The 22,611-nt window shown below is 41.2% G+C and overlaps 1 protein-coding gene across 1 annotated transcript; it reads right to left on the bottom strand.

Annotated features, from left to right (window-relative positions):
- Positions 1–13,490: 13,490 nt before the first annotated feature.
- park7 (parkinson protein 7) lies at positions 13,491–19,760 on the bottom strand. Its single transcript, XM_083892279.1, has 6 exons — positions 19,572–19,760; positions 18,942–19,043; positions 17,532–17,591; positions 15,914–15,983; positions 14,611–14,697; positions 13,491–14,264 (listed from the first exon to the last, which is right to left on the bottom strand). Exons 1-6 carry the CDS (start codon positions 19,659–19,661, stop codon positions 14,104–14,106), a joined length of 570 nt encoding a protein of 189 aa, XP_083748405.1. The 5' UTR covers positions 19,662–19,760; the 3' UTR covers positions 13,491–14,103.
- Positions 19,761–22,611: the final 2,851 nt, after the last annotated feature.

Genomic DNA, 22,611 nt, shown 5'->3' with positions numbered 1-22,611 from the left:
ATCATCTGCAAACAACATAGTCCATGGAGACTCGTGCCTGACCTCATCTGTCAACCTGTCCATCACCACTGTTAAATATTCACTGTGTAATAGATGACAAGTCAAAACACTCAAGGACCAGCCTGTGGACATTTGTGGCATTTAGATTTGGGGGTGGAGACGCAATTTGTTATACGAATTTTCAACTGTTCTTTAATAATTCTGTCGAGAGATCCGTTAAATTCACAAAATAGGCCTCCAACTATGGGGAAATTAAGTGTTCTTTCAACTTGCAATTTCAGTTTGAAAACTAATTGTCTTAAGTTGTATTGGTACACTGCAAATGTGCACTGTTTGCACTAACTGACTGACTAATGACCCCAAATACCTGACTCATCACAAACAGCACAATGACTCACTCCGTGTTGAATTGTTACTCACACCCGTGATATTTTTTTGCTGTCGTTTATTATATGGACTGTTCATGAAGTGTTGCCGTGTGTCATCGTTTGGTCTTTGTCATTTACGTCTACTCTCACAAATCACATGATTTAAACAGAGGCCATGAAAACAAACCATAAAATTAGAGACGGAAACATAAATCTTGATAGGATTTAGTGTGACATCACCGCTGCACGTCAATACTGCTGATCAACTACATGTATAACGTTAGTTCGAAGGCAACATTCAGACGTTTGAAGGTCGTGCTTCCTTTCTTAAATGTGGAAGATTTTTTAAAACATGAACAAAATTAAATGATTATTTTAAAACAATTTTTTAGGGTTTAAAATCTGATTTTTAGATGACAAAATGATGACGCCAATATCTGTATTAATGATGAATGAACTAAAATACTACCCCATCAGGATTGTTTCGAACCAATCACGTCATATGTTGTTTAGACCAGTTAACGCTATTATCAACCAACCAGAACACTAATCAGCCCTGTGTGGGAATATTTATGTAGTAACCGTCTCCATAACAGAGGTTTAATTTATTCATTTTACATTTATTAAGTTATGCACAATACACGTCATCTGCAAAAAAAAAAAAAAAAAAAAAAAGCTGTTTTAACTGAAGAGTAGAGAACATGAACATACTTTAGATATTTGCAGAAGCCTATAAAGCCTGTCACGGTTGTTATTGTGTAAATGATGAGTGGTAAAGACAAGTGGCACCGTCAAAGTCAATGATAGTGACTCATTCTGAACATGTATTTTTCTTTTTTTTTTACAGTTCAAAAGGACTCCATTTGCTTTACTTTTCAATATTCAACGTACAGTCAGCTTGACACCCAACACGAAAAGATACCACTGGCTGATTTCCAGACTCAGAAATACTGCCAAACCACACCGAATCTGAGATGTCAAAAGTCCCGATATTGTGTGTTTACAACATGCCCGCAAACGTGCACGAGGAGGAGGAGGAGGAGGAGGAGGAGGAGGAGGAGGAGGAGGAGGAGGCTGCTGTCTGCAAGATTCTGCAGCTGCAGGGAAAAGCAGGGTGGCTGTGCAACATCTTAGAAACAACTGTGTTGTATGTTATTTAAATAGTGGTCAGTAGAGGGTTTGCAACATTATGCACGTAGCAACTTTTGTTTGTCTTTTTCCCACACATGCAAACAGAAGAACACGGCAATATTAGATGCAATAAGAGAATACACAAAAGAGCCGTTACTGGTGACAACAGGGCCACGAGCGCACAACATATCGATACAAGAAAGAGGATGCAGTGGAAACGCCTCTTTTCATGTGGTGTGATGAAAAGTATTGTTGTGATTTTGACCGTACTTTGTTTTTCACCACAGCGAGTATAAAGAATAACATCAAAGCCCCGTCACTTCTGCACATTTAAAAAAGATTAATCAATGTCACACATTGCTTTGACTGGATTTTGTCTAAAGCAGGATAAATACATAACTAAAATATATATACATCGCTTTTTATCATGCCATAAGCCTACCTGCTGACAAATCATAGGTTAGTATGAACATTAAAAGCCTTAAAATTACTCTGTTCGTTTCACTCAAGGACAATGTCACTGCAGATATTTCAGAAAGTCGTGTTTTTTTCCTGCAAGATTGATGCATCAGTGTCAGTGAAAGGACACACCAGCACATGAATCTGCCTTTTTTTTTTTTTTTGCTGCTCTTCACGGGTGCATTCAACAGCTTACTGCACCAAACTGAACCCCTGCAACCTGCCTCTCCTGTGCTTTGTTCTTGGACCGGAGCCCGTGGGTAGGCAAACACTAAAGTGTGTGTGTGTGTGTGTGTGTGTACGTACAAGCAAACACAGTCACGCAGAGAAACTGGCCCACAACGATCAGCCTCGGCACGGAAAAACAAAACCCACATACAAACATGTTAAATGACACGGTAACGCGTTCGAGTCAAGCACAGATGAGACGACTGTCACAACACGGAGAGAACAGTTAAAGCCTCACTTCAGGGGTGTGCTGCGGTCTGTGGAAGCTGCAACAGATGGAACTACTACTGCAGCAGGAGCAGCAGCAGCAGCAGCCTCAGTAAGGTGGAAAAACAGACCTCCTGTATGAGTATGCATGTGTCTAAGTCTTTCGCCACGTATTCTCAAAAGTATGCCGCAAGAATTCAAAAGGGACAGTGCATGCATCAAACGTGACGAGCGTTCAGACGCAGATCGGTGATGGAGCAGAGACAGAAAAACACAAGAGACACAGAATACCATGTCAGAATAATGGAATGCAAAGACGGTTTTTCAACGCAGCAGCAGAGCTGACGGGCTCTGAGACCGTCAGGGAGATCCTGAGAGGTAGATATGCTACCTACTCGCTACCATATATCCAGTGTGTGACAATGATTAACGCAGCTGCATACGCATAGTACAGCATTTGCTTCTCCCGGTCGGGAACAGACGAGCACAATCATCCCAACTCTCACAGACAAGAGTGAAGTGAAGAGAGCGGCTGGGAGAGAGAGGGATGTGTGTGTGTGTGTGTGTGTGTGTGTGTGTGTGTGTGTGTGTGTGTGTGTGTGTGTGTGTGTGAGGGAGAGAGAGAGCGGAATAGAGAGAGAGATGTAGCCTCAGACCTAGCGAAGATGCTCTTAAACACCCACCTCAGTCTGCTGCCGATTTCCTGACGCAGTGAGCAGAACCAGGGACTACGAGCAGAGCACAGGGGCTGTGATGGAGGAGCGGTGGCCAAAATCCAAAGAGATTGAACAAGAAGACAGACAAGAGGAGAGAGGAGAGAGGAGAGGGAGGTGTGGGATGATATGAGACTGGTGAATATGGGATCCGGTGAGGCAGAGATTATGTGCCTGAGTGAGATGAACGTGTGTGTGTGTCTGACATGAGAACAAACAGGGAGAAAAAAAACAAAAAAAACAAAGTGACGCAAACAGACAAACGGAACAGGAATGAGAGCACAGGGGTGAGAATGAAAGAAGAGACAGACACAGTGAGAAGAGATGTGTGAGCTTGGAGAGTCACTGAGCACAGCAGATGGATTAAAAGGAAATGCCCCTCCCTCTTTCCTCCACACACACACACACACACACACACACACACACACCCCCACACACACACACACACACACACACAAACACACACACACACTTCCCTTTGCACCGTCAGCATGCAAGAAGGTATGCATTCAGTAAAATGGTAAAAAAAAGGTGGGACAGAAAATGGCAAGCAAAAGGGTAATTATGTTAACTTTAAAAGCAATGACATGACACTCCTTCCTCACACAAAGTTCGTGGCTGCGCAGTGATGCCAACCTCTATGCAGATAGTGAAAAAACAATGAGTAAGTCCGATTGTGCCTGCGGTATGGATCGAGCACAAGCAATTTTTCTAGTCACGCCTACAGGAATCACGCTTGCAGGAGTTTAACTAGATATGTATAAAGTTATAGGTGTCAGTGTGACGTGTTCATTCTTAATAAAATGAATCAGTTTTAGCATAATGTCACTAATAAAGTGATCGGTATCAGTGTCACGCTCCTCGTACGTCTTCATATTACACTAACCGCGCTTAAAGTCTATAGGCCCTCTTCATACAATCTATAGGGCACGGTCAAAGTGCGTGGCCAGAGTGCATTAGTGTGCGCGTCCGACTCCAATTTTGCTAGTTACACTGTGTCTGTGCCCTTTTAAGCGATGTGTGCATAAAAGCAGCAGCAGCAGCAGCAGCAGCAGCAGCAGCAGCAGCAGCAGCAGCAGCCCCCCCTCCCCACGCTAATGGCTGCGTGGGCCTTGGAGGGAGTTGACCCTCTGCCTCCTCCTCTGTCCCATCGAAAAGCTCCATTAGACTGCACGGGGTAAAGGAACTGCAGCAACTTTCAACCTGCATACATACAAGTGAAGAGGAAGGAGGGGAGGAGGAGCCCTGAAGAGTGTCTCTCTGTATGTGTGTGTGTGTGTGTGGAACAAGCATTGTGAACCTGCCTATGTAGGCGCATTTAATGTGCCTTTTATATGAGAATGGAAATACTATGCCATTGACTTCAGACATGGTTTTTTTACCTACTTTTGAGACCTACACACTCACAGCTGCAAGTGTGTTTGCCATCTACACAATCAGGGTGCTGGGTGTGAAAAATAACACTGTGTGTCACTTTGCACAGGGTGGAAGATAGAGACCAGTCTAAAGGCCACATTATACTTCTCCGACTGCGTAATGCGTTATCCGTCTGCGTCACCACGTAGACCACTCGAGCCTTTATACTTCTGCGTCGTGGTGACGGATAGGCACTGCAATTTCCCGCCCGATCAGTAGGGGTCGCTGCGCGAGGTTGTTGTGCTTTTGGCTACAGTGAGCAATGGCATCGGAGGGAGAAAGACTGTTGTTGTTGAAACAGCGGCCGTTTGTCACTTTTCTGTGTCCGGGAACGCAGTTTTAAGATAATTTGAGGCGAGAAATTGGCCATTTAGAGTCTAAACATGTGCCGTGTGTGTTAAGATATGACGTATTTATAGTTCGGCAGCGACGAAGTCGGCCGCGTTCAGCTCCGCCCTCTGTGGACGCTCGGTGCTCACTGTGAGCCGGCACAGAGCAGCTTCGCTCGGCCTGTCCTGAGGACCAATCGCAGCTCTTGCCGTCTCCGTTGTCCCTTGACGGAGTGACGGACACTTAAAAAATATTCCGTGCACCCGGAGACGACGCAGAGACTCTACAACAGGTTCTGCGTCGACGCAGAGGACTCTGCGTAACCTACGCAGAGCACTTTACGCAGGAGTATAAATTGGGCTTAACAAGGGATGGCGGGATACCATTATTGTTGTGTCCAATACTATACCGATATACAACCTCTCATTACAAGCAATACCAATATTAATCCAATCTAGTTGTTTAATTTAGCTGTTAAAAAAAAGACATTTGAACATATGCATTTTCCACCTACTTTAGAATTAAGCTTTACAGTTACATTTTCCAATATCTGATCCAGCGATTTTAGCCGATCTAAAACCAAATTCTCAAAATAGAGCATCAGATCAACTCATCCCCATGGGGGGTAACTGACTCATGCGGTTTAGAGAGTGAGGGTGAAACAGACCGGAAAGATGCTACATTTTAACCAATGTACTATAATAAAAAAAAAACCTCACATGGTGTGTGTGGCCAAAAATATGTAGATGAGTAACATATGTTGTAAGATAGAATGATTAACACATTTATAAGACCACTACCCCAAAGCCACAGCTGCCCTAAATGAACAGCTCTGGTCCGTAATTATCAAAATAATGGTTTACGTTTCTGTAATGCTTTATACACCAGTATTTAGAAGCTTTGATGCTAAAATATTATTATTATTGTTATCTGTGAATTATTTCATGATTAAGGATGTCAAATTATAGTTTTTTACTTGCATTCTTGAAGAGAAAATATAGTTTTAGTGGTTGAATGTTATTAATTTCTGACTCCTCAGAGAAGAAGCCCAGTGAGCTGGCTCAAACGTGGGTACATAAAGGTGAATTCAGTTTGTTATTTGCCAAATTTACAACAATAACGTTCTTAAAATGTTTCTAAAATATGTATGTTTTCTCGTTTTTAAATGACAAATTCAATGGGCCCTTGGATACATACTCTGACTTATTATCTGAATTGTAACCAAGGATTTAAAAGATTCTAATCAATTCAAATGTTCATCACGTGCAAGTAATCCTAGCACAAATCTATCTGCTGTGAAACCACTGCTCTCGGAAAAAGCAGATGGAAGTTTCCATGACGTTATAAATAGCATCATGAAACAGACTACTCTTTGAAAATTGAATGAAGGATGCGAGCAGGAAAAAGACAGAGTGGGTGGGTGGACAGAAAATGGTGTAACTAAAGGCAGTGCAGCAGGTGCAGCCGGCACCGGGGGCCCGTGCAGATGGGGGGCCCATGGGGAGAGAGGCGGGCCCGGGATTTATAATTTATGCCGTGCTCCGGAGTTTGTGTATTCACCCCTCGATAATAATGAACGGGTGAAGGGTGCGAGAGATTGGGGCACCTGTGAATGAAAAGTGGACTCCACGAGTCCTCTCAGTCGGTGGAAAAACTCCACCACACCATTGATGCGCAGCTGGAGACAAATGCTGCAGCGGATTTGTGAGTGAATGTGACACTAACACTGGCCACTTGCAAGTTATCCTTTCGGGGGGAGAAGATTTCTCGCAATTATCGAGCAGCTGGCAGGTTGTGACCCTCTGTGCTGCAGGAGCCGATCGAACGGCACAAGGGGTCAGTTTAATAGCTCGCCCCCCCCCCCCCCCCCCCCGCCATCCAGAACAAGCTCATATACATTTTGTCACAGCGTGTTCTGCGGGACATCGCGGTTGAAATAAACCAAGCATCCAGTGATGATGGATTAATGGCGGTGGGCTGCTGTGCCGCGTGTTACACGTTTACCTTTTCAAGTCACGGCCGAGCACATAATTCGTTGTCCAGCGTTGTTAAAGCGAAGGCAAACATGTGCTCTATAGACTTCATAATATTATTAAACGACTGCATGCCCATTTATCCAGTAGGAGTGCGGTTATTAAGTTACAGCACACAGTTAATTTTATTAAGTCATTAAGACCTCAAGACAATCTAAACCGCCCTAATTAGACAAAGTCAACCATGACAACAGCCATGATGGGTGGCATAGTTTGTAACTACTGTGATGGGGAATGAAAAATCCACATTTCATTCAATCCCTCTACTTCGAAGAAACACTATTCCGATCTACCGCTTGCTCTCAGTATGATGCTCAGATCAGTTTCCTCTAACTTTATGTTAATGGATTTGCCTTGCCCTGTGTGTGTGTGTGTGTGTGCATGCATGCATTGCAGAGAGCCTGAGGGGACAGCCTTAGCATCACTGTTGCGCACCACTGTCACTGGCCTTTCCCTTTGAGCTCAGTCACACACACACACACACACACACACACACACACACACACAGACACAGCAGCATCTCGGGCTTCTGCTTCCAGCCAGACTGCAGCTCCACAGCTCGCTCCTTCAAATCATGACACCGAGCATGGCATGGTGTCTACCAGACATGGCATAGCAAGATATCGTCATCATCATCATCGTCGTCATCATCTACATCCAATATGCAATATGTTGAAAGCACATCCACACTCAGTCTTCAGTCCCAGCTATGAATGCTTGAGCTTCTTTTCCCCTACATGTATGTAAAACAACGCCTCGTCTATCACGTCTACAGAAAGACAATCAATCAGCAGAGCAATACATCTGGCAAATGATCACACTTTAGGCCCGATTCACTACAGATACATTATTTACTGTGTTCCAAGCACACATGCTGGATTAACAAAAGTCAGCAGTTTAATTAGAGGCATCCACACTCACTGACTGTAGGCATCTCACCAATTAGTCAGAACCTCCTTGTCTTAAGCCTTCCTTCTAAAATGCTGTTTAAAGTCACAGGCGATGCACTACACGCCTCATAAAGTATCGCAGACTACAAATGCATAAGGGAGGAGGAGAAGCTGTTCATACATACATTATCCTGTTCAGTTCAACAGTTCAACGATGACCCCTCTGATGAAATCTGCTGCGGGTAAAGTTGTGAGTTGGAAAACTGGCCAGACCAAGAGCCATGATAGATTTGGGTCTTGCATTACTTCACGTAAATATTGACACTCGCATGACAAGAAATAACCTAATATTTAACTGAAAAAAGTTGTCCAAACCCAGTTGTTTTATCCATATTCCAATATTAAGCTCAACAATATAAGAGGAGCCCCTATACAGATTATTTGACTGATACCGTATGTTGCTACAGCTTGTGGTATCCGGTGTGTTTGGTCATCATTGAAGGGGTTTCAGTAAGAATTAATGTATCAAAACAGAGACCGGACATTATTATCTCTCTACATAACATAATAATAATACTTACCACAACAGTTATCACAGGGTTGGTTATTCTTTCTAACCATACTGAGTAGACCGAGGTCCTATGGGGGTATTGCTGAGGAGAGGACCATTAACATTAGGGCTTTTAGTGCGGCACTCTCTGCACACACACACTCACACTGGGATTACTATAGAGAGCAGAGCAAGTGACAGGCGCCAAGTTAAAACAACTACAAACAAGTCTGTAACTTCTTGTAAAACAATCCCAAATCACCTTATTTGATAGAGGCATATTAAGAGATATTAAACCTACCTAATTGGACATAGTAAGCAATACTACTCACACAGAGAAGGAAGATTATACCAATATAACAGTGAGAAAATCTAAAAAGGGTATGTAAGGGAAATGCCTTGACTTACTCTCAGATCTCAAATATATCAATTTGCTTATTGTATATTATTGGATAAATACACTCTACAGCTAAATTCCCATTACGTTGCAAAAGTAAAACATTTATCCAGGGAAAAGTAGAAAGTACAGCATAAGAAACAACTATTGGCTGTGGGGAGTCGTAAAAAAAAAACAACCAAAACAACATATGAATCCCAATTGGATCTGTTCTTGACAAGAGACTATAAATTATGTGATTAAAGGTTATTCCAGGACTGAAGAGTCTTCAGCGATGGCAAATGATGCTGCAAAGTTAATACTTAGTCAGTGCACTAAACAATACTTTACTATTTATTTTGTTGTGTAATAGTGATTAAAGGGCCAATTCCAATTCCTATTTTAACCCTCAAGCTCAACCCTTAATCTTAACTGGCCCTCAAAACCAAGTGTTGCGGGTTATTTTGTCACTTAGAAATGGGACACCCCTTAAATGCAGATACGTCTTCAGACTGTGGGGGGCAGAATAACGCGAAAGCTGCGTCCAGTCTGTCAACCCCAAAAAAGAAGAAGAATGCATTTACGTCATCCGTAATAACCTATCAGTTAGTTATAAATATGATATATATAGTTATAATATACATAGTCATATATATAGTTATAATATCTACGATCGCTTGTCGGCACCGGCCGGCTATTGACAAAAGATCGTAAAATAAAAAATAAATGTTACGCAACAATGACGTAAGTAATCCATTAAATGGGCCTAAACTAAGATAATACAATGGTTTTCATAATTTGTATACCTCTATTAACAAAGAAAATACTTACATTTGTAGCTTACTCGTTTTGCTGCTTTCGGTGCCCATCTTTGTTCTGTCAAAACACGCAATGCATTCTGGGTAGCCCTTGCTCCCAAGGGTGGTCTCGGAAAATCTTAATATTGAGGGCGATACAACCCTTAACCTTGCCCCTCAACTTAATTTTACTGAGAATCGGGACAGCACTTGCACTAGAGGGAGCGCGCATTTTTGAGATTGAGGGTTAAGCAAGGAATTGGAATTCACCCTAAATCTTCATTTTTCAGCCTGTTGATTTGTGACAAAATCGGAGTGACTTTCAAACTGCCCATTACCTTCGCTGAAGCAACTCGGGCAAGAAAATTCAGTGTCCATTGCATGCAGGCCATTGCAAGTAGGGGATTTAATCAGGGGGGGGGGATGCAAAGTGCAGCACTCTAATTGCATCATTAGCTAAACCAATGACTCAGTCACAGTGACTTCTGCCTTAACCTCCTCCTCCACCCCACAGCTCCCTCTTCTGCCCTATCCAGAAATAGGGAGTCAAGCCTGAAGCTCTTCCCTGTACAGCTGCTCAAGCAGAATAACACAAACATGTTATGTGCAACAGTGCAAAATGTTGACGTTCCAGTTATATCCAATTGAGAAACCTACCATGAATAGGACTGCTATACAACCGTCATTGAGACACAATTTAAACACTCATTTTAAGTATTCCACAGAGCGGAGATTTGTGCTTTACTTTGAAACACAAATGTAAAAATCATATTAGCTCTGGGACACAATGAAGTGACATCAAAAATCTAACATCTTAGGACAAACAATGAGCCCAGGCATTTACAGCTGTGCACCCAGAGGTAATAGTTGAACAGGTGTGCACTCGTTTTTTTTTGGATTTTGACGTTATGTCATTTTAACAGAAAACAATAGTTATCTCTTCCTTTATCACCTCACTGAAAAGGCCACTCTCTCACGTCGTCCTCCTACAGAATTTGAGTGACACTCACCATTTATTCGGCACGCTCTGCACAGAATGACTAAGAGGTGGCTTCCGAGCAACTGAAAAAACGCTGCCGACCAGAAAAAAGAACTTGCACTGCATTTCCTGTCTATGTAAAATGAGAGAGGTGATGATAGCACCTCGTGTTCTTCCTGTTTCAAAGAGCTCAAGTAAAAAATGAAGATCATGATCATGACCATGGGTATAAGAGGTTCTGTCTATGGTGAAGCTAAGAGTCATGTTGCAAAATGCTGCTCCAGGGCAGTCGGGTAAACTAATAATACTGTAAAAAAAAAAAAATTATAATAATAAAAAAAGGTATTTATGAGGATAATTCAGTCTAATGGCATTGTCCACAACTCTGACATTATGACATTCGCAGAGGTGCTATTTTTCAGAATCTTAACACCATATAGGCACTTCACATTCTGTTAAAATATTTGAAAAATAACAAATACAGGTGATAAATTACAAAATATACATAAATGATTATAAGCAATAAAATATCAGAACATACTCTGACGGATACAAATACATTTTCTAAAATATAAGGACATACTACGGAGCCCTGCAAGGGTCAGTAAACCGTTCCAGGCAGGTTTAGTAAGGCGTGCCCTCGGTTTTGTGTGTGACTCCTAAACTGAGGGAACGGATTAAACTAAATTTAGGGAACAGATTACTAAACTGAGGGAACGGATTACTAAACTAAACCGAGGGAACGGATTACTAAACTAAACTGAGGGAACAGATTACTAAACTAAACTGAGGGAACGGATTACTAACCCGAGGGAATGGATTACTAAACTGAGGGAACAGATTACTAAACTAAACTGAGGGAACGGATTACTAAACTAAACTGAGGGAACAGATTACTAAACTGAGGGAACGGATTACTAAACTAAATTGAGGGAACAGATTACTAAACTGAGGGAATAGATTACTAAACTAAACTGAGGGAACAGATTACTAAACTAAACTGAGGGAACGGATTACTAACCCGAGGGAATGGATTACTAAACTGAGGGAACAGATTACTAAACTAAACTGAGGGAACGGTTTACTAAACTAAACTGAGGGAACAGATTACTAAACTGAGGGAACAGATTACTAAACTGAGGGAACGGATTACTAAACTAAACTGAGGGAACAGATTACTAAACTGAGGGAACGGATTACTAAACTAAATTGAGGGAACAGATTACTAAACTGAGGGAATAGATTACTAAACTAAACTGAGGGAACAGATTACTAAACTAAACTGAGGGAACGGATTACTAACCCGAGGGAATGGATTACTAAACTGAGGGAACAGATTACTAAACTAAACTGAGGGAACGGTTTACTAAACTAAACTGAGGGAACAGATTACTAAACTGAGGGAACAGATTACTAAACTGAGGGAACGGATTACTAAACTAAACTGAGGGAACAGATTACTAAACTGAGGGAACAGATTACTAAACTGAGGGAACAGATTACTAAACTAAATTGAGGGAACAGATTACTAAACTAAACTGAGGGAACGGTTTACTAAACTAAACTGAGGGAACAGATTACTAAACTGAGGGAACAGATTACTAAACTGAGGGAACGGATTACTAAACTGAGGGAACAGATTACTAAACTGAGGGAACGGATTACTAAACTGAGGGAACGGATTACTAAACTAAACTGAGGGAACAGATTACTAAACTGAGGGAACAGATTACTAAACTGAGGGAACGGATTACTAAACTAAACTGAGGGAACAGATTACTAAACTGAGGGAACAGATTACTAAACTGAGGGAACGGATTACTAAACTAAATTAAGGGAACAGATTACTAAACTGAGGGAACGGATTACTAAACTAAATTGAGGTAACAGATTACTAAACCGAGGGAACGGATTACTAAACCGAGGGAACGGATTTCTAAACCGAGGGAACGGGTTACTAAACTGAGGGAACGGTTTACAAACCATTTTTATTTTTTCCACACCTGACCCGAGCAGGGCTCCGTAACATACAGCACAGCTATAAAGACGAATATGTCTATGAGTTTGATTCCCTCTGCTGTCACAGAGCTGTCACGGGCTGTAGGCGGAAGTAACCTGGCCTCTGCCGCACTGTGTTAGCTCCAGTCAGTGAACGCATCACCGTTTGACTGCAGCTGCTGCTGCTGCAGCTGAGGAGGATGGAGAGCTGTGAGCACTGACGTCTACCATGTCTCGTCACATCTGCACAACGACAGCTCAGTGATCGTATCGGTTTCAACGGCTGTTCGTATGCTGTCCCGTCTCAAAAGAATAAAAAAATAGAGAAGCAACGCCAGTGTTTTCAATGACCGTTGCGAAACAAACCGGCGTATGTCAGTACGTTTAGCCGGGGAAATTGCGGCGAACTTCGGGCTCGGCACTCCAGCACTCCCCCGGTCGTTAGCTTCTTCCAAACACACACACACTCACTTAAACGCTGCGTTTAATACGCGTGTTGTCGCGTTTAAACAAGTCAATTGCGATGCGATAATTTGCTAGTTACCGCGATTAACGTTGCGTAAACTGCTTAAACAGCGCACGCGGCGTAATTACGACCAATGTACGATAAACTCTGTCGTGGATAAACGTACAAAACGTCTAAAAAATAACATTTGGACGCGCTTACCTTTGATGAAATCCGTCTCTTCCTTTTCTCAGTGAGTGTGTGAGCAGCTCTCTGGATTTTGTTGCTCTGACACACAACTACCACGCGCTGCCTCAAAGCCCCGCCCCCCCTGGCCAGGCATGAGCTACGATTGGTCAGTCGGAATACAACCGCAGACAGGCCGGAGCTTCTCATTGGTCAGGCTGCCTGCCAATCTATTCGGATTCCACTTCCCGCGTTCCAGGCAGCGCTCACAATACATTACGACTTTTTTGTAACCTATATTTAGGCCTCAATAGAAGCTACTGCAGGCATGTGAACACAAGCCAGTGTGTGTGACCTCCAGTATTAATACACAGCAGACAAATGGACACATGAATGTTTTTTTAATGGCAAGTGAAACAAGAAAATTAAGCATTTTATGGAAAACCGTATTGTATTTTAAAGGTGCCATATGTAAGAATGTGGCACAAAACCGGTTACTTTACATTCAATTTCAAAACAATGGGGTCTTTTAAGTTTCGTTTTCTGACGTAACTGGCAACCCGCGGTTGCTCGGCAGCTGAGACTCTACTGACTGCAATGATTGGTAGACGGCGGTAGGTGGCGCCACATGCCCAAAACATGATTTCAAAACATTAACATGATTTGCAGTCTGCAAAATATTTTTTTAATGCAAATATTTTGGTTGTACTGTTGTTGTTAGTGAGTTCAGTTTGTTATATGAACATTATTCTCTCTGTGACGCATTAGGAGGATTTTATGGTCAGTTGATTTAGATTTATTACATAATGCACCTTTAAGTGACATAATGGTACCACAACAGAACGCAAAGTCTTTTTCCCAGGGAGAATAATTAGTCACTATAGTGCCTTTGACTTTTTTGTGCCAGCTACACTGGATTTGCAGTCTCAGTCGTGGTGGGAGCTTTGTGTATAGCTGGCTGTGCTGTTTGCAGGCTGGAGGGCGAACACAGCAACATTCAGTCTTTGAGCATAAGAGGAGCCTTGACATTCGCTACAACCTCAGCGCCCATAAGTTCCTCTACGATCGTCAGGGCAAACTCAAAGCTGGTTCCTGGCCCACGGCTGGTGATGTAATGTCCATCCTTCTGCACTCGAGCCTCTGAATATTTATAGTGGTCTAAAAAACAACAACAACAACACACACACACACACACAAAGATTATCACAGCTTCAAGTCACAAGTTGACAGACACACACACACACACACACACAAGCCCTTCCTCGTAGATTACGGCTATTTCAATTGACCCAGTTCTAGCATGTTCTGTCAAATTCCTGCATCACCTCAGAGTGGTGCACTCACCGAGACTGCACAGCGACATGATTGTCTCGCAAGCAAAGACGGAGCCGTTACGGCACCATCTGCTGCCCTTTACTACTAACTACAACTATGGTTATGGTTAAAGTGAACAGCAGTGTATCTTAACAGTGATGCATTTGCTTCCTTTTTCTTTTTTTTTTACCTCCAACCATCATCTTCTTCTTCATGCCAGGATGCGTTGTGACGGTGCTGCCGTAGCCGATGCCATGTGCAAGAAGAGCAGTGGGACCTGTGAAAGGGCAAATGCAGGTTTTAAACAACGAAAAAGGGTTATCAGAGGTCAAGACGAGGGGAAAACTGATGCCGTTTGCCTTTAGAGACTGCATTTAGCAACATGAACAAAATGTGTTGAGGACAAAATATTTGATGACAACACAATGTCCTTAAGGTGTCCTCGAGTGTTCCTTTGTTTCTCAAGTATATAAACACATCCAGTATACAGTTTCAGCCTCAGAGAGAAAAAAGGAGAGGTGGGAGACAATGCTGCAGCATTAACTTTGGTAGTGTCCTAGCACTGCAGTGAGCTCATACAAAAACTGTTAATAAATAGAAAGTTATTGATTATGCTTCTTGGCTGCCGTCCCATGCAGTCTAAAGATTACACTTTCCCCTGGCACAACAGCAGACTGCCAGCTAAAGCCAAGCTACTCTTGTTACAAACAGTCCCCACCCGAAAGGACACCAGTCTGGCAGAGCGAGAGTGAGAGTGAGACCTTCTGAGCACCAGAGTCAGACAGCGAGACAAATGGAAAGTGTCTGTGAAGGTTGTCACTCATCCAGGTCATAGTCTGTTATTGGGGGGGGGGGGGATCAGTTGGTTTTTCCCCCCACTGTAATTTGTTTGTGAGCATGACCAAATTATCACATAATATTACCTCAAAAAGATGAAATGTATAATGATTCACCTATTTTTTTTTTTTTTTTTAACACCTTATTATGAATCTGGTTTTCAATCAAATCCTTTGTGGAGAGAGGTTTTTTCATCTGATCATTTTCATGCTCGGGCAAAAAATAATAAGTCTTGCAAGGAGCCCTCATGCTGGCAGGTTCATTAAACTATGTATTCCAGCGAGGGTTTCAGTCATTTTCTAGGACACCCTTCAATCCACTTTGCCGCACTGGTCCCCCCCCCCGTCCTATTCAAGATGTCCTTCCAGTGTCCTTTTCTCCCCATACAGAGGTTGTCAAACAAAATGTGCTTGTGAGGTCATTCAGGGACAGTTATTAATCAAACACACAGACCAAAACCAGAATATCACGTCGTTTCTAAAAAAATGTTGACTGATATTATAGTTATTTCTCAAACACACATCAGAGTATTTATTGTTAAATGAATTGTCATTAAATCTACTTGATTAAAAGCACAAGATAGTCAGGGAAGTGCATAAATAAGAGAAACTGGCCCTAGAACAGCGATGACTTTGGTTTGTTTTCAAATACTGTACCTGCACAGATGGCTGCAATCAGGCCCTTTCTGCCATCTTGTTCTTTCAGCACCTCTTTAACAACAGGAGACTGGAGGAGAGCACGGGAAGCAGATGCTGTGTGAGTCATTTGCAGGCCATGTGATCACTGTGTGTGTGTGTGTGTGTGTGTGTGTGTGTGTGTTCTTGTACTTGCGGCATACTGAGGACCAGTGAGGGTTTTTAACCAACAAAGTGAGGTAATTTTTACGGAGTGAGGACATTTTGGCCGGTCCTCACTTTGTTTTCATTGAAATCACTTCCTTAGGTTGCTATAACATGCTATACTCAATTTGTCAAAAATTTAAAAATTGGACGACTTTTTCTCAAATTTTGGACCAAATTTTTTTTTTAAATTTTGGACCAAATTTTTTTTTTCAAATTTTGGACCAAATTTTTTTTTTCAAATTTTGGACCAAATTTTTTTTTTCAAATTTTGGACCAAATTTTTTTTTTCAAATTTTGGACCAAATTTTTTTTTTCAAATTTTGGACCAAATTTTTTTTTTCTAATTTTGGATCAAACATTTTTTTTTCACATTTTGGACCAACATTTTTTTTTTCACATTTTGGACCAACATTTTTTTTTGGGGGGGGCGACATAGTATAGGATGACGTTTTTGTCAAATGTTGGACCAAATATTTTGGGTCCAATTTTTTTTTTCAAATTTTGGGTCAATTTTCTTTTTCAAATTTTGGGTCAATATTTTTTTCAAATTTTGGGTCAATTTCTTTTTTCAAATTCTTTTTTAAATTTTGGTTGACATAGTATAGTATGACGTTTTAGTAAAATGTTGGACCAAAAATTAAAAAAATAAAATAAAATCGAAAAAGTTTTCCAGCCCTTTTTGCTCTGGGGCTCCACCTGCAGACATTTTATGGTACTGCAAACAGTAGTTCTTTGTAGATGTCATTCATGAAGTAGATATTTGTAATTGTGTTGATTTATAAAGTGGAAATGCTGGTCCTCAGTATGCAGCAAGTACAAGAATGTGTGTGCGTGTGTGTGTAATTATGAAAACAAACCGACAACATTTTCAACAGAAGAGAGAATATGATGTCACACATAGAAACAGTAATTCTCTTCCGCTCTAAATTCTGATTAAAAGTATTTTTTTTCATCCAGTTGTTATGCTGATCTCGGGCCTATGGTCTATCCCAAAACAGGAAATCATTTAATAATTAATATTTAAAGCTGTGCTCTCAGTGTTGTCATCTTTGGGCCAACTTTTGAGTCAAGTCCAAGTTAAGTTCCCAGTCTCTCGTTCCATCTGGTCTGTTAAATCTTATGAATTCAAAGCATGTATTGTCCCATCTTCCAGTATTAAAATTGATCAAGAACTTTGTTTTTACTGTGAGACAAAACTGTATTTTGCTGTATTTCACCTGATCAGCAATTACATTTTCCAGTGTTTAAAGGTGGAGGAAAACATCTGTATTAAATCATCATTTCGAGGTTGTGGGAAACACAAATACATGTTTTTTCTATGGTAATATGGTTCCACGGTAAGGGAAATTAACACGTGTGTAGAATTTTGTGTATGGAAAACATGCAGTTCAAGAGTAGAGAGAGTGAGAGAGAGTGGTTGAGATTTTCTCACCTCTGCCAGATTCTGGGCCCCTGGCATTCCCCCTGGAAGAAGCACCACATCATAAGGGCCCTGAGGAACAGACCATAATAAATGCAGAGTGAAAACCTTTGACATTGTATGAAAATAATCATTTCGACAAATAAAACCAAAACAAAAAATCTAAAAAACACGGCCAGTTATTACAGTGAAAATGCTTGCTGTAGCATGTAGCCACATCAAGTCTTTCTATTTTTGATTTATGAATTTTCATCCACTCGTCCACTAAATCACCTCAGGTTGCGAGATATTTTTAGACTGTTGCAGCAGCAGCAGCAGCAGCAGCACACAGCATGTTTTAGAATCAGCCCACAGATTTTCAGATAATGTCCATGTTCGAGGATTGTGAGGATCTCTTCAAACAGCTTGTGTTTGTTAAAGGTAGTTCATGGTGGATTTGGAGGTTTGCTTTGAATCGTTCGTCCTGTTGTAGAAACCCGTCTCTCTTGATCTCTCGGTCTCGACTGCACAATATGATATTTAGGGTCCATGAATGTAATGTCTCCAGTGTTGCTGACTGTCAAACAATCTCAAAAGCTGAACATGTACAGAGATTAGGCAAAAAAAGGATTAGATTTAGGTGGTAGTGGTGGTTGTTGCCCTTGGATGAAGATTGGGGAGTGTAGTATGGGTGGACGGATCGATCCAAATATTGATATTGACTATCAATACCAGAGGTGGTATCGGTTTCATTTTGTCACGTGACTGGACATATCTTAGGCCAGAAAATGGTTGTCTTTTATGTTGTTGTTTCGGAACAAAAACCTTAAACTGAAGTAAAGAAGAGTGTAAGTTATAGAACAAACATTTTTCTTGAGCAACATTCGGGTGTGCAGATGCCATGTTTGCATGTACTGTATTCACAACTATAATATTCTGAGGTGCCATAGAGTGGGTTGCATAAGCTATAGCTTTGTTAATTGTTGTTTTGTGTTGACTGGATCAGCTGTTTTTGTGTTTAGAATTGGGTTAAATCAATGAAAGCACAAAAACTATCCTCTCCAACACAATGAGGCATGTGTTTGAATACATAAACAAACCTGCCCTGTAAGCTGCACTATAGAGCGACCTGCTGACGGCCCACACTTTGTGATGAGCAAAAAGTATTGATAATAGTATAAATATTGACTCGATTAAAAATATTGCAGTATCACACACATCAAGAGTGTATTACCATGACTAAGGTTTGTACTCTCTGAATGCTGACTCTAATTCTTTTTTCTTTTTTTTTTACAGAGAATAAATAAAGGCTCTTGTTTGATTGTCTGCTGTGTATTTGTTTGTGTCTATCTATCTATTAAATTCAAACGATACACGTTTTGTTGTGGCTTTGTCAAAACGTTGAAATATGGAAAGCACACAAATGCAGACGCAATGCCCAACCTGTTTTCTGGCATCTTCCAGACTGGCATCAGGACAGATCACCACGTTCCTGCTGCACTGGACTGGCTCTTTGCCAGTCAGTCCTGCAACCGTGACTTCAATCTATAGAGGTTTGGGTGTGTCACATAAACAAACAAACAAACAAACAACACAAAACAGAAAGACAGGAGGGACTGAGTTAGCATAGATGTGGGACATAGTGGCAACCTGTTTGGGTATGACGTTTCAGACGTTCTAAGCTATCAAATGGCAGAGCTGCACCGCCTTTATCTGACATTTAACCTGACCTTTGTCCGCACATGTTATGTTAGTTAGCCAAAGAGTTTATTAAATTATACGAAAATAAAACATGTGCAAATCCTGGCAAAGCAGTGACTGTCATCATTAGATCAAAAGTTAGCACGCTAACGTTAGCTCTGTAGTGTACGCACATACTACACTGAATAAACTACCAATAAAATACTAAACTCATACACTATTGTTGTGACCTCAACTACACAACTGCAGTGTTTTAACTTAAAGCAGCAAGGTGTCTGCCCAAGCTTGTACATTGCTCTTGTGTAACTAGCACTAGCTAAGCTAGCTGCTAACAGCCTAACTAGCAACACGTCACAGACAGAGTTTACAGACCCCGGCTCTGCGCATGACGTCCACGGGAATAACCGTCTCCATCTCCTCTGCACCTTTAGACAGAATCACTAACGCTCTCTTTCCTGCCATGGCGACTGTTTGTGGGAGAGAGAGACTGAGGCAGCAGACACTGTTACAGTGGAGACAAGTGCGAGCTACTTCCAGCAAGAGTTGGCATGTTCTGTAGAGAGAGGATTTGACAGGTGCGGGTTGCCAGGTTTGCGCCTGTCTATCCCTTTTTCACAGCCTGCGCTTCATGCTACTGCTCTGTATTTCTCACGTACCAACATACTCAAAGTATATTCTCTCATTGAAGATATATATATCGTCTATATGTATATATAGATATATATATATAAATTAATATCTGTCATTTATGTTTATTATCTTTATTATTATTATTATTATTATTGTTTTGTTTTGCTGCTTAGACTGCATGTGTAAGATACTGCAAGATACACATGTATTTACATGCACAAATAAGTAGCTCAAAAGGAAACTGCTACTGGAGCTATTGGTCTCTGCATGGCAGTACATGCTTTATTCCACAAGGTGGTAGCATTTACTCAAGATTCAATAAATAAATTAATAAATAAATAAAAAGCTGTCTATCCATGCTGTGTTTTATATCTTTTTGTATTATTTTTTGAAAATCTATGAGCTCTGTGACTTAATAACAGCTCAATCATCAGACTGATTCATTTCAGTCAGGTAATGAATGTGGTTTTTAAATAACAACAACAACAACAACATCAGCCAGGAGGTAAACAAAGTACATACCCTGTTTGTGCAGGTCACCAAGTTCTCCTGAGTCTGTCTGAGAACTCCTGCAGCAAATTCTTAAGACAGTCAGGGAATCATGTATCCCAGTATAACACACACACACACACACACACAGGGTTAATGTCTGGGGCTTTGCTGCGCTCACATCCATCCCAGATAATGTGTCTGTGTACATTCTGCTGCTGAGTTCCACTCTCATATTTGTGCGTCTCAAACTCAAGCCCCGGTGAAACAGCAGATTAGACAAAGGCGTGGGGGAGCTGGCAGCGCGTTGTTTGTTGCGTGCCTGAGAGTGAATCCAAGAGGCAGTGGTGATTACCAACATATGCAGCCGGGGATCAACTGAACCAAACCTGCGCTGGCTAATTTCCATACATTAATTCACTTATATACTGTTTGCTAATTCCTTAATTACAAAGTCCCTCTGACTCACGCACACGCACATTGTGACGCACAAAGACAAGACAAACACATAGTCTAAGTAACAACTTTTTGTGTCTGTTTTTGTCGGGGTCAAGAGGTAAAAAAAATGAATTTTTATACAATATAGAGTTCATTAAAACACTTTCTGCAAACTAAATACGACACGTTAAAGGAGAGGCGTGGGTTTCCATGGTTTTTATTGTAAATGAATCCTTTAAAATGAACCAATAAACTGAACCTACATAAACCCTGATACATTGAAACATATGACGCATTACTGATCTACAGCGTGATGAACACGAGCGCTAGTTTCCTTAGGGATTGCACATTACATATTGTCCTGTCGCTAAAATGTAAATGTTTAACATTTAAATCGAACATGTGCAAACGTCTACAATACATTATCTGTTTAGTTTCAAATGAAACAACGCACACAGAGCATCTGCTAATAATCATGTAAATAATAAACAATAACAACACCTACATTGAATTTAAAAGCCTTGTACCTTCTGCCGTCAGACTTTTGAGAATCACTGTAGGCGTTTTCACACTTGTACACTTTTTATATTGTTTTATATCAACTACTATTCATTTACTTTGCTCCTAGTTCACTTGCCTGGTGGTAGCTTGTTTTTTATGTTGCTTATTTCTAATTGCTTATAATGGGACTAATTAAAGGTGCCATATGCAAGAATGTGGCCAAAAACGGTTACTACATTCAAATTCAAAATACCGAGGTCTTTTAGGTTTCGTTTTTTTGACGTAACTGGCAACCCGTGGTTGCTCGGCAGCTGAGACTCTACTGACTGCAACGGTTGGTAGACGGCGGTAGGTGGCGCCACATGCCAAAACATGATTTCAAAACATAAACATGATTTGCAGTCTGCAAATCATGTTTTAAATGTTTTTAATGCAAATATTTTGCTTGTACTGTTGTTGTTAGTGAGTTCAGTTTGTTATATGAACATTATTCCTGAGTCTCTGTGACATATTAGGAGGATTTTATGGCTAGATTTATTACATAATGCACCTTTAAGTCATTTTTATTTTATTTTATTTTGTTTTATTTTATTGAGCCTTTCTTGCATGTTCTCCCATGTGATAGACTGGCAATCTGTACCAGGCCTTTCGCCCTCTGTCAGCTGGGATTGGCACCAGCAACCCTCATGTGGAGGATAAAGCGGTAGATAATGGATGGATGGATGGATGGAGTTGCGGCCACACGGTGGAGCAGTGGCTATCGTTGCAGCGAGCAGGTCACAGTCAATGGTTCGATTAAACTTTTTCAGGGTTTTTTTTCTGTCTATTTATTCTGTGCGTTCTTCAGCCTTCCAGCTCATTGTGTCTAACCTTTTGCTCTGTGGTTACTGATCTAATGGCCAGAAATACTGATGAATATTAAGGACCAGCCTGGGCTTCGTCTTGTGTCTGTCTCACACATTGTGTGCCAGTGAGCGCGCTGGCATGAGTGACAAGCATATCATCTGGATTGCATCTTGATGCCATTACCCTGCGATGCCAAGTGCCCAGGTAACAGCTGGGGGACAGCGAGTTGATGGGATAAAAGGTGACATTGAATTTTGCACACCTGTACTCGCCAGTCAAGCAGCCCGGGACACAGACACTAGATGGCGCCAGCAGAGTGAGCTGAACTTTGTGTGTGTGGGGGGCACATAGTTCAAAAACCAAGGCCAACTGATTGAGAATATTTGTTTTGTTTTTTACCAACTCTCATCTCTGCAAAATAATGAAAAAGAAAATAACACAAAAGTTGACTTTGTTGAGGCGACGGCACAAGGCAATCAGCCGCCTTTTGTCAGAGCATCAGAAGTTT

Source organism: Microchirus variegatus, assembly GCF_963457635.1.
Source record: "Microchirus variegatus genome assembly, chromosome: 7".
NCBI classification, from domain to species: Eukaryota; Metazoa; Chordata; class Actinopteri; order Pleuronectiformes; family Soleidae; genus Microchirus; species Microchirus variegatus.
The sequence above is the reverse complement of the archived record's forward strand: the minus strand, read 5'-3'. Positions and strand labels throughout refer to the sequence as shown.

What these genes read in the sequence shown, in the direction of transcription:
- park7 (XM_083892279.1), bottom strand. Translation starts at nt 19,661, where the DNA reads ATGGCAGGAAAGAGAGCGTTAGTGATTCTGTCTAAAGGTGCAGAGGAG. An exon ending in GGGCCCAGAATCTGGCAGAG is followed by an intron (nt 15,984 to 17,531) that starts GTGAGAAAATCT and finishes GCTCTCCTCCAG; the next exon opens with TCTCCTGTTGTTAAAGAGGT. An exon ending in GATTGCAGCCATCTGTGCAG is followed by an intron (nt 14,698 to 15,913) that starts GTACAGTATTTG and finishes GCCCTTTCACAG; the next exon opens with GTCCCACTGCTCTTCTTGCA.